This window comes from Elephas maximus, chromosome X (assembly GCF_024166365.1).
Source record: "Elephas maximus indicus isolate mEleMax1 chromosome X, mEleMax1 primary haplotype, whole genome shotgun sequence".
Classification (NCBI taxonomy): Eukaryota; Metazoa; Chordata; class Mammalia; order Proboscidea; family Elephantidae; genus Elephas; species Elephas maximus.
Window position 1 is genome coordinate 5,744,371 of NC_064846.1, and position 13,325 is coordinate 5,757,695.

Sequence of the window (13,325 nt, forward strand, 5' to 3'; positions counted from 1 at the left end):
GTTTGAGGTTATGATAAATTAACCACATACAGATATTCAGGAAGCAGCTGGAAACACAAAACTGGAAGAGGTCCCAAAGGCAGCTCAAACTCAAGATGTCCAGGACTAACCACGTGATTTTTCTCTCTCCAAACTACATCTTCCTCCAAGGTGTTTTATCTTAGTGGCTGGATTCCACCCTCCCAGTTATAAAAACTAGAAACCTAGGAGTCATTCTCGAGATTAAGAGCAGATACCCTCAGTCTGGGTTATCCTCAGTCCAATCTCCCGTATCTACCTCTCCAATCAATTTTGAATCTATCAACCTCTCCAATTTTACCAGCAACTTCTCCGGACCACAGCAACAGCCTAAGTGGACTCTTGGCATCAACTATCTGCTCCTCTTACAATTTGTTCTCCACACAACAGCCAGGGTGATCTCTTAGAAAAGCAAATCTAATGCTATCACTCTTAAACTTCTGCATAAACCACTTCAAAAGTTTTGCATCACTCAACTCTAAAAGTCCAAATGCTTAACAAGGTCTATGAGGCCTATGTGATCTAGCCACCACCTACGTCTCCTGTCTCACCCCTCACCATACTTTCCCTACACTCCATCCACACTGTCCTCTTTGCATAGTCCCTTGATTTCAGGGCCTTAAATCTCAACTGCTGTTCCCTTGGACCTCTTCTCTTCTCCCTGCTCCACATCTAGGTAACTTCTATTTTTTCTTTTTTCAGTAAATAATTTTTATTGTGCTTTAAGTGCAAGTTTACAAATCAAGTCAATCTCTCACATATAAACTTATATACTCCTTACTACATACTTCCACTTACTCTCCCCCAATGAGTCAGCCCGCTCCCTCCTTCCAGTCTCTCCTATTGTTACCGTTTTGCCAGTTTCTAACCCTCTCTACCTTCCCATCTCCCCTCCAGACAGGAGATGCCAACACAGTCTCAAGAGTCCACGTGATACAAGTAGCTCACTCCTCATCAGCATCTCTCTCCAACCCATTGTCCAGTCCCTTCCATGTCTGATGAGTTGTCTTGGGGTATGGTTCCTGTCCTGGGCCACCAGAAGGTTTGGGGACCAAGACTGCCGGGATTCCTCTACCTTCAGTCAGACATTAAGTATGGTCTTTTTGTGAGAATTTGCGGTCTGCATATCACTGATCTCCTGCTCCCTCAGGGGTTCTCTGTTGTGCTCCCTGTCAGGGCAGTCATCGGTTGTGGCCGGGCACCATCTAGTTCTTCTGGTCTCAGGATGATGTAAGACTCTGGTTCATGTGGCCCTTTCTGTCTCTTGGGCTCATAGTTATCATGTAACCTTGGTGTTCTTCATTCTCCTTTGGGTTGAGACCAATTGATGCATCTTAGATGGCCGCTTGTTAGCATTTAAGACCCCACACGCCACACGCCACACGTCAACGTGGGATGCAGAATGTTTTCTTAATAGAATTTATTTCGCCAGTTGACTTAGAAGTCCCCTTAAGCCATAGTCCCCAAACCCCCGCCCTTGCTCCGCTGACCTTTGAAGCATTCAGTTTATCCCAGAAACTTCTTTGCTTTTGGTCCAGTCCAGTTGAGCTGACCTTCCCTGTATGGAGTATTGTCCTTCCCTTCACCTAAAGTAGTTCTCATCTACTATCTAATCAGTAAATAACCCTCTCCCTCCCCCCGCTCATAACTGCAAAAGAATGTGTTCTTCTCAGTTTTTACTATTTCTCAAGATCTTCTAATAGTGGTCTTACAATGTTAGTCCTTTTGCCTCTAATTTCACTCAGTATAATGCCTCCCAGGTTCCTCCATGTTACGACATGTTTCACAGATTCGTCACTGTTCTTTATTGATGCATAGTATTCCATTGTGTGAATATACCATAATTTATTTAACCATTCATCCGTTGATGGACACCTCGTTGGCTTCCAGCTTTTTGTTATTGTAAATGGTGCTGCAATAAACATGGGTGTGCACATATCTGTTCATGTAAACACTCTTATTTCTCTAGGGTACATTCTGAGGAGTGGGATTTCTGGGTTGTATGGTAGTTCTATTTCTAGCTTTTTAAGAAAATGCCAGAGAGATTTCCAAAGTGGTTGTACCATTTTACATTCCCACCAGCAGTGTATAAGAGTTCCAATCTCTCCGCAGCCTCTCCAGCATTTATTATTTTGTGTTTTTTGGATTAATGCCAGCCTTGTTGGAGTGAGAATCCCATCGTAGTTTTAATTTGCATTTCTCTAATGGCTAATGATCAAGAGCATTTTCTCCTGTATTTGTTAGCTGCCTGGATACCTTCTTTAGTGAAATGCCTGTTCATACCCTTCGCCCAATTTTTGACTGAGTTGTCTTTCTGTGGTTCAGCTTTAACAGAATCATATAGATTTTAGAGATCAGGCACTGGTCGGAGATATCACAGCTGAAAATTCTTTCCCAATCTGTAGGTGACCTTTTTACTCTTTTGGTGAAGTCTTCAGATGAGCATAGGTGTTTGATTTTTAGGAGCTCCCAGTTATCTGGTTTCTCTTCGTCGTTTTTAGTAATGTTTTGTATTCTGTTTATGCCTTGTATTAGGGCTCCTAAGGTTGTCCCTATTTTTTCTTCCATGACCTTTGTCGTTTTAGTCTTTACGTTTAGGTCTTTGATCCACTTGGAGTTAGTTTTTGTGCATGGTGTGAGGTATGGGTCCCGTTTCATTTTGTTGCCAATGGATATCCAGTTATGCCAGCACCATTTGTTAAAAAGACTGTCTTTTCCCCAATTAACTGACACTGGGCCTTTGTCAAATATCAGCTGCTCATATGTGGATGGATTTATATCTGGGTTCTCAATTCTGTTCCACTGGTCTATGTGCCTGTTGTTGTACCAGTAGCAGGCTGTTTTGACTACTGTGGCTGTACAATAGGTTCTAAAATCAGGTAGAGTGAGGCCTCCCACTTTCGTCTTCTTTTTCAGTAATGCTTTACTTATCTGGGGCTTCTTTCCCTGCCATATGAAGTTGGTGATTTGTTTCTCCATCACATTAAAAAATGTCATTGGAATTTGGATCGGAAGTGCATTGTATGTATAGATGGCTTTTGGTAGAATAGACCTTTTTACTATGTTCAGTCTTCCTATCCATGAGCAAGGTATGTGTTTCCACTTAAGTAGGTCCTTTTTAGTTTCTTGCAGTAGTACTTTGTAGCTTTCTTTGTATAGGTCTTTTACATCTTTGGTAAAATTTATTCCTAAGTATTTTATCTTCATGGGGGCTACTGTGAATGGTATTGATTTGGTGATTTCCTCTTCGATGTTCTTTTTGTTGGCGTAGAGGAATCCAAGTAATTTTTGTATGTTTATCTTGTAACCTGAGACTCTGCCGAACTCTTCTATTACTTTCAGTAGTTTTCTGCAGGATTCCTTAGGGTTTTCTGTGTATAAGATCATGTCAGCTGCAAACAGAGATAATTTTACTTCTTCCTTGCCAATCCGGATCCCCTTTATTTCTTTGTCTAGCCTAATTGCTCTGGCTAGGACCTCTACCACATTGTTGAATAAGAGCAGTGATAAAAGACATCCTTGTCTGGTTCCCGTTCTCAAGGGAAATGCTTTCAGGCTCTCTCCATTTAGAGTGATGTTGGCTGTTGGCTTTGTATAGATGCCCTTTATTATGTTGAGGAATTTTCCTTCAATTCCTATTTTGCTGAGAGTTTTTATTGTAAATGGGTGTTGGACTTTGTCAAATGCCTTTTGGGCTGCTACCAGATATATAAGCCAAAGAATCCATTCACTATTCTTGAGTAGAATCTGATTTTGGGTCACCAAGTGTGCGGTGCAGACTGTCACCTATCCACCTAGAGGAGTAGTGGTGATAGTTGTGTGCACCAGATTCTAGTAGCAGCAGGGGGTCACACTCCAGTGGGGGCAGGATGCTGACAGGCTTCCCCCAAGTGCCAGTGAGTTAGGTGTGTCTCTATTCCTAAAGCACTTTGGCGGGTGGGTTCTGCAGCTGTACCTTAGGCACCCAATGCATGTACCTCTACAGACTGGTAGGTATCACTATCCTCAGATGCCTATGGCAGAAGGCTAGGTGGTTTGGGTGGAGCTTCAGCCCTCAGTTCCCCGTTGTGGGTCAGTGAGGGCTCTGTTTAATAGGTAGAGATATCAGACCTGGGAAACTTGTCTTTCCAGTAATCAGCTAAAACAATTACAGTCAGATCACTATCAGAATTGCCTTTGCATTATAATAGCCACCTTGTTCCCTGTAGGGATGAATGCCCAAGACTGTGGATCTCATATGCTTGGCTGGAGCTGGTTCTGTATTTTTATTCCAAATTTGGGAAGTCAGGGAAGGATTTTTGGTCCCTGGGTTTTTTGTAGCTGCTTTTCTCAGGCCAGGAGAATGGGTTAGGAAAAGACAAAAAAGCGAAAACAAACAAAAAAAAAAACGCAGAGCACTTCACTCTCTGGCCCAGGAAATTCCAATGTTAATGAAGCTGCCTGGGAAGAGAGGGGAGGGGTCAGATAGATAGGAGAGAGTAGCACCCAGGAATATAGGGGAAGTTACTTATCTGGCTTGGTGATGACTGTTTTATCTGAGATTCCGGAGGGAGGGGCGTGTAGCCTGTGTGAGCTGGCTGGGTCGAGATTGCCCCCGAGGGTCAGGCCTGCATCCTGTGCTTGTGCTGTCTTGGAATCCGTGCTCAGTTCCTCCACTCCCAGTCCAAAGCCCAGCGCCAAGGTTCCCTGGCTGGGAGGCCACACTCCAGGCTCCAGAACCAGTCGCTGCCTCCTGGTGACTTCTCCTCCTGTCAGTCACGTCGCTTCGCTGCCTGTTTGCACTGGCTGGGCTTCCCCTGAGGTCACTTCAGGGGGCTAGTGCTGCATCCCGTCGCCTTCTCAGGATGCCGTGCTTAGCTCCCCTGCGCCCAGTCCAAAGCCCGGCGCCAAGGTTTTCTGACTGGGACGCTGGCTCCAGGCTCCAAAAACAGTCGCTGCTTCCCGTGGTTGCTCGTTCTCTAGCTGCGTCAGTGTGCAGGCTTCTTGCGCTGGCTGAGTCTCTATGGAGGTTACCCCAGGGGGTTAGGGGTTAAGGCTGTGTCCCGTGCCTGCCCCGCCTCAGCAAGCTGCAATCAGCCCTGCCACTCAACACCAGGGAACCGCAAGGACTCAAGGCTATGGTGACGGTCGCCGGCTTCAGAGGCAGTTGCTGCTTCAGGACGCAGCTTTTCGCTCACCTGTCACTCAGGTCAACTCTTTAGATCTGTGTTTGATGGTCAGGGTTCGCAGATTGTCATGTATGTGATCAATTCACTGGTTTTTCCGAGTCTTTGTTGCAAGAGGGATCCGAGGTAGCTTCTACCTAGTCAGCCATCTTGGCCCCACCTCCCTATTTTTTCTTTTGACCACAGATCAACTATCATTTTTTCAGGATAACGTCCCAGGCTCCTCAAAGTATTGTACTCCTACAGTAACCGCATACAATACTTAACACAGCTTGCTATTACATATTGGTGTGATTATTTGATTAACATCTTTTGACCCCATTAGAACTATAAGCTTCATTGGGAAGAAACCATGTCTGCTGTGCTCACCATCATCTTCTTGCACCTGGCAGAGGTACACAACAGGGTCTCAATATTCAATAAATAATGACCTAGCAATTCCCCTTCTAGGTATATACCCAGAAGACTTGAAAGCAGGGATGCAAACAACTACTTGCACATCAGTGTTCATGGAGGCATTATTCACAGTAGCCAAAAAGTGGAAACAACCCAAATGTCCATCAACAGACGAATGGATAAACAAAATGTGGTCTATCCATACAATGGACTATTACCGAGCCATAAAGAGAAATGAAGTCCTGATACGTGCCACAACATGGATAAGCCCTGAAAACACATTATGCTGAGACAGCCCAGTCACAAAAGGACAAATATTGTATGATTCCGTTTATATGAAACACTTGGAATAGGCAAATGCATAGAGACAAGTTTATGAATGATTATCAATTTTGGGCTGGGGATTGAGGAAATGGGGAGTTATTACTTAAGGTGTACTGAGTTTCTGTTTAGGGGCATGAAAACATTTGGAAATGGATAGCAGTGATGTTTACACAACGCGGTGAATGTAACTAATGTCACTGAATCATATACCTAAAATAGTTAAAACGGCAAATGTTTTGTTATATATATTTTACCACAGGAAAAAAAAAATACATTTGCTTGCACGTTGGGAAAACAAAAAAAAAAAAAGAATGAAAGTTTGGGATTTGGGCTAGATATCTGGAAAGCAACTGACAACTGCGAAAGAAGCGGGTGAGAACAGAACCGTGGAGGAAAATATATTTAGGAAGGAGGGGAAAAAAAAAAAGAACTGCAAAGAGGATAAAATGTAGAAGTGGGAGAAGAGCCAAGAATGCATGGAGCAAATAACAAAGGAAGAGGTGGTCAACAAGATCAAACGCTGCAGAGATATTAACATGCTGAGGACTGCACCAAGGCCACTGGAATTGACTGGTGAAAGAGTAGTTTCACTAGGGAACGGAAGTTAAGGAGGCAAGAGTCTGGAAGGGGAAGCAGCACATGTGGACTAATTTTTAAAGAAGTTTGGCAGAGAAGGGGAAGAAAGAGGATAGTAGTATCAGGGTAACAGAGATGCAAGAAGGTGCTTTGAGAATGAAGAGATGGGCAGGTCTGAAGAGTTGTGGGGAGGGGCAATGAAAACAGAAAATGTAAGACACAGACTGACTGGCGGGCCATTCAGGTTGTAAAAGGATAAAGAAAAAAGAAAGGTTCAAGCAGAGGGATTCACTTGGGAAAAGCAACATGTCATTCCTTCCTTTGAGATGGGAGGGAAGGAGGAGAAGAGGGGTGAAGATGGACTTATGCAGGCCATGAGAAGGGAACTTATGGGAGCTCAGCAAGGATGAATTTTAACTTTTCAACAGAGGAAGAGACAAGGTCAGCTACGGTATGGAAAGTCTGTCATCGATAAAATGAGAAGTCAAATCTGAGACTAAAAGAATTGCCAAAGTAGCAATGAGACCCTTTTTGAGGTCTGAAAGCCTGAATTTGTAGTGGAACTAATTAATTAAATCCATGACATGACTCTTGGTCACGATCAGTGCTCAGTCACCCACAGACAGTAGGCTTTACCCTAACTTGGGGACTGACAAATTGGGAATGGTACAGGGACAAGGGGGCAAAGGGACTAGAACACCAGCAGAATAAGCCTTGAAAACATCATGCTAAGTGGAAGAAGTCGGACACAGAAGGTCACATATTGCATGATTCCAATTATATGAAATATCTGGAATAGGCAAACATAAGTCGGAATCGACCTGACGGCAAGGGGTTTGGGTTTTTTTTTTTTTTTTAAAGAGACAGAAAGTGGTTGCCTAGGGTTTGTAGGGATGTGGGGAGTGACTGCTTAATGGGTATGGGATTTCCTTTTGGAGCAATGGATTCTTACTGCCGACCTTTCGGTTAGCAGCCAAGCTCTTAACTACTGTAAGGGGAGGTGAAATGATACCTACCATTTGGAGTTTTGATTTGCACTTCCCTAATGACTACTGAGAGTCCCTGGGTGGTGCAAACAGTTACCAAGCTCGGCTGCTAACAAAAGGTTGGACGTTTGACTCTACCCAGAGGTGCCTCAGAAGAAAGGCCTGGCAATCTACTTCCAAAAAATTGGCCCTTGAAAACTTCCATGGTGCACAGTTCTAGTCTAACACACATGTGGTCACCATGAGTCAGAATCGACTCAACAGCAACTGGTTTTGGATATGCTAATAATATTGGAAGCTTCAGAGTCATGTTTTTCACTGCTTCTAAGACATTCCATGTAGTAGTTGTACAGTTCTAAGTCCATACATTAAGACTTATTTCTCCATTGGGCTTATCTCCAACATATTCCTTCTCCTATAATAATTATTTTGATGAACGGGAATAGCAAAAAATCACAGGAATCATTCTCAACTCCACTCTTTTCTTCAAGTCCTACCTCCAAATGGCCACTTGAATCTTCCCAAATCTCTCAAGGCTCCTTCCCCCTTTCTATGTTTACTACTACTACAAGGTTGGTCTTCCTGCCTCCAGCTCTCCCTCCCCTAACCCATCACACACAAAGCAACCAGACTTGCCTTCCCAAGATACACATCTGATATGTCATTCTCCATGTAACAATCTTACTGCCTAACCGTGACTTACTCTTAAGGCTGGCTATTCTTCTAGCCTCATCTTCTCCCATTCCCACTCCTCCCTCCACCAGCTAGGTTCCAGCCCCAAAAGATGACCCCACAATTTCCATAAAATACATTATACATGCTGTTCTTTCCACCTGAAATGGTCCTCCCTCCCTTCTGTATAGGATATTGTTACCATTCTTCAAGACTCAGTACAAATATCACCAACTCTATAAAGCGTTCCATGACTCATCAAGCTGGGTTAATCATTCTCTCCCTTAGAACCTCACAGCACTGGTTGCATACCACTGTGTTCTCTGACATATGACACCACAATTACGCCATCTCCATATCCCACAAGGCTGTGCGTGCCTCCAAGGCAAGAACAGGAAGGTATCATTCACCTGGCTCAGCTTCCCCTGGTGCTCAGTGAATCTTTCTGGAATGAAGCCATGAACAGATAAATGAAAGCAGCATTAGTTTGTCTTTCCCATCCACCATGGTGCCTGAGCCCAAAGTGTTCCTGGAGATAAATCTGGAAGCAATCTTCCCCACAGTAGTCTATCAGATTACAGGGTATTACATGCCAAAGTAGCCCCTGATACAGCACAGGATTAACCCAAAGCCAAATTTCTGAGTGCCCTCCAGTTCAAAAAGATGGCTATGAAATTTGTGAGCTCTGGAAGCGAGGTTAATATTCAAGATGCTACAATTGAGTAGGATCCCCACTGTGGTCAATCCACAGTGACCAGGCCTTTACCCTCTGAGGAGCACTACCAATCCATGAGCCTATTTCCTCCTAATTTTACTCACTGAATCCACTCTCGCTGAGCACCTGCTGTCTACCAGACACAGCACTAGCTAGACACGAAGACCCAAAACAACTCACCATCTAGTTAAGGCCACAGACACATCAGCAAATAAATAGGACCTATTTCATCCATTCAAGACATACTGATTGAGCACCTTCAATGTGCCAGGCTCCATTCTAAGTGCTGAGAGGATATCAGTGAGCAAACAGACAAGAATCCCTATCCTCATGGAGTCTCTATTCTAGTGGGGTAGAGAGACAGCGAATAACATGAACCAGTGAAGTACATAAACTAGGAGACAGTGACAAGTGCTCAGGAGAAAGAAGCAGCATGGAGATGGGCAGGAAGCAAGAGGGGGCATGAAAACTTTAGACAGGGTGGCCAGAGAAGGTTTCCCAGCAACGAATGTTAGCATAGAGACATGGAAGAAAAAAAAAGGGGCGGGGGGCTGTGGGAATGCAAAGAGGGAACAATTCCTTCAAGGAAAGCAGGAGAAGGCTTCAGAGAGGACATGGTTTTTGAGGTGGGGTCTGAAGGATGAGCAGCGGCATCTGGAAGGGGCAGGGAAAGAGGACCCAGGTACAGTGACAGTAGTATGTGCGAGGACAGAGAAGCACTGAAGGGCCTCGCATGCCGGGCAAAGGGAAGGAAGAGGCTTTGCACAGCCTGAGGACAGTATGTTTGGGGAGAAGTGGTGAGAGTTGATACTAGACAAGTCAGGAGGAACCAGATTGTGGAGGATTCATGCCATACAAAGAATGGATTTTGTTCTGTGGCCAACAGGAAGCCAACAATAGTCTTAGAAATGAGAAGTAAGCCGGTCAGCTTAGTTTTAAGGAAGATCACTAGGGATGCAGCATGCAGGGCAGACTACGATGGGGACGAACATACAACGGGGACCAGGTAGAAGGCTGCAGCAGCAGTCTAAGCAGATGACAACTGGGCTTCTACTTCCTGGGGAACTTGCCCTTGACATCCACAAGACAGGACAGCTCACCCCTGAACCACACAGCACGCATCTTGATTCATCACTCCCACGGCAGTGTTTACATACCTGAAACAAACAGGTGTCCACTTCAAAATGCCAGTGAGATGACAGCTCTTTGACAAACACACACAAAAAGGTTTCATGTTTTGCAGCAGAATCCACAATTAATTTTCCTGTTTAGGACTTTAAGTGAAGAAACACTAAGATGACTACGTGTCTAGGCTTTTGTATCGACACTTAAATGGATTTCTTTAGAGGATGCTTTCTGCCTTATACTTGCACTAAATGTTGTGCCAACTGGTCACAATGGTTATATAAAACTTGGTGAAAGAAAACAAGAGTTAGTAGTCAGGGTCAAAGAGGCATTTTATTCACCCACTCAACTGGTACTTCCCACCCTTCAAGGTACCATACGAAAACAAAAGCTTGCTAAGTGTTCTGCCAAACATGAAAGCAATACTGCTCATTCCAGGTGTTTTGAAAAATACAGAAGAGTGGAGGGAAGGAAAGAAGGCATGCGCAGTCCCACTCTCCAGATACCCTAACTACTAACCGTGGGCATATTTCTTTCCACGCTCTTTTCTAGAGAGTTCTTGTTGGTTGTATAGAGTGGCAATCACACTTTACACACAATCTCATTATGACACATTTTGAATAAGTCCCACAGATCATATTCAGTGATAACAAGCCAAGAGTCCCAAAGGCGAAAGGGACCGTAACATTTTCTGTAATTCTAAGCTTTGATGATTCTCACAAATATCAGCATAAAGTCTGTTGCTGACTTCTACTGATCTGTCCCAAAATTTTTTGATCCTTGGGAGGCAAGCAGAAGTCTAAGCCCTCTCCACAGAAAGGCACTTCAAATATTCGGAGGGGGCTCTATCAATGTCTCCCTTTAGTCTTATCTTCAGACTGAAGATCAACATTTGTTTCCATCATTGCTCACAGTGTAGTCACTAGCCTGGTTCCCTTTGTCTGAACTCGTTGTAGTTTGTCAATGTCCCTCTTAATATGTGGCACCTGGATTTGAACACGACACTTCAGATGGGACAACTGTCTCGTTTTATCCGGCCATTACATTATACGTCTGTTAATCCAGCCTACAGTTATATTAGCTTTTTAATCAGTTGTATCCAACTGCTGGCTCATATAAAGCTTGTATTCCTGTTAAGTCAGACTTCCTCCATCCTTTATTTACACAACTGATTTTTTATAAGTAAATTGTTATCTATGCTAAATTTCACATTATTAGTTTTGATCCAGTATCCTAGCCAAGTGAGATCATTTCAAACCCTGAATCTGTCATCCAGCACATTGACTAGTCAGATGTTTTTCACGTAGCAGACAAGTATGCCTTCCATGTGCTCACCTGCATCATGTTAGGCTGGAGAGGATGGCCCTACGCAGCAAGACATCAGCAACCACCCTTCCTGGTTGGCATCAAGCCTCTAATATAAGATCTACAGCTCCATCTAAGTGTGCTGCTCTTCAGGGTCTGTCACATGCCTTGATCCAATCAAGACACTGCATCAATAACACTTCCAACAGCTTATTTCTGTTCCAGGTACTTAAAGATTAGCCACTTAAATGATTAATTCTGGACTTTTGGCCATTAGCTAGCTGTCAAGGGTTGACACCCTGCTCACTGCTCTGTTAATTTCCAGAATCTTCTTTTACATTCTGGAAAACTAGAACATTTGCACATCTCTAGTCTTACATGGAAGTCAGAATAAACCCGACCCACTGCCGTCGAATAGATTCACAGAAATAAAATGCCCACTCTTGGGACCCTGACCCACACACCAGTCCCTATGAGCACTGTGCTATAGGTGCTGCCCTAGGGTGGGGCAGCTATAAAAGCAATGGGAATAAGAAACAGCAAATTTCAGAAGCTGGGTATAATCAAAAGATGAAAACTAAGCTAGATTAGAACTGTCCTGAAGAACTGGTAGGGTAAAAGCAATAAAGTAAAAGCTAGATTCCCCCAACAGTCTCGATGTCTCCTGTGTATAGGGTGCTGGTGGCCTACTCTTCCATGTACCCTGGACCTATTCCCCTTTAGTCCATCCCATCAAAATACGCCTGCCCCTTCAGGCTGACCTGGGCAATGGCAACCATAGACCTTCTGTGGCCACCACAGCAGCTATTCACTGGGGCATCTCTTCTTCATCTCACTGTTCCATCCAGTGCAGGGTTTCTCTGAGATGCTGTGGCAAACATGCCATGACCACAGAATGAAAATATAGAGTGGCTAAGCCACATCATCATCATCCCAGTTCTAAACTGCTGCCTAGCGCTTTACAGTCAAACGCTTAGAAAGCTCTAAGAGTAGTGGCCCTTAACCAGGGATTTACACCACCATCTGCCTTTGTAAAGTTTTAAAAATACAACTGTGCCTGGACCAGAGCCCTAGAAATTCTGATTATATGAATTTATCATGAAAAAATAAATTGACACGTCAAATATTACCTCAATATTACTATCTTCTGTTATCTGGAGTCTCTGTATTATTTGTTATGCTCCACAAGTGGTTCGCATGTGTTCTTGGTAAAGAACCACTGTTCTGCATCTAACGTCTCCAAACTTGTAAGTGGCTACAATTACCAACCCCTCCCCACTATCTGGGGGACTAAAATTAAAATGTCTTTTTAAAATTCACTCTACTCCCTACATATATAGGTGTTAGTGTAAAATGAGTTTTGCATAAGCCAAAAATTAAGAGTTGAGCAGCAAATCTATTCCCCATGTTAATCTGAACCCCAGTCAATCTTGCAAGGTAGCAGTGAAACAATTTAGCATTATCTTTAAAATTTAGGGTCATCTTTACGTTCTTAGAGTCTACTTACCGTTTCCAAACTTCTTAAATAAAGACGATAATTTGTGATGTATACTCTTCCCTTAATGGGGCCATTGAAAGGACATATGTAAATAACTTCTTTGTCTATTAAGATAAAAAAAGTACCCTAAAATAATGGAAATATATACCAAAATACACAACAAATGGCACTAATTTAATATAAGCTATTTGGCTAAAAATAACTACAACAGAAAAAAAATCACTGCAAAGGTTTAAAACTAGCATCGGCAATGTTTCTACATTACCATGCTAGGTCACGTTGGGACAGTGGGAGAGCTAGTGGGGCCACATGTCACCTCCAGGCACTAGCAGTGTTTCACTGAGCTTGCCCAGATGGCTGTGCCAACAACTGGAGAGCAGAAATGAATGTGGGCATTGCTGCTGTTCCCTTCAGGTGGTTGTAGAGGTAACTATTCAGCTACTTCAACCAGAGAGAGGATGGCCATTCACCAAAGGATAGTCTCATGAACTAACCGTCAGATTGGATGTCAAGGTTTGCCAACCTCTATCCAAACAATCATGATG

General features: G+C 43.6%; 1 protein-coding gene across 3 annotated transcripts in view; it reads right to left on the minus strand.

Annotated features, from left to right (window-relative positions):
• Positions 1-13,325, minus strand: part of MTM1 (myotubularin 1) — a 108,075-nt gene that overhangs the window by 62,485 nt on the left and 32,265 nt on the right. For 2 of the 3 annotated variants that reach the window (XM_049871626.1, XM_049871624.1), the window contains exon 4: positions 12,790-12,884. The exons of the other annotated variant lie outside the window; for it this stretch is intronic. In XM_049871626.1, the coding sequence (XP_049727583.1) occupies positions 12,790-12,884 (95 nt within the window). The remainder of the gene's footprint in view (positions 1-12,789; positions 12,885-13,325) is intronic. 3 annotated transcript variants of the gene reach the window in all.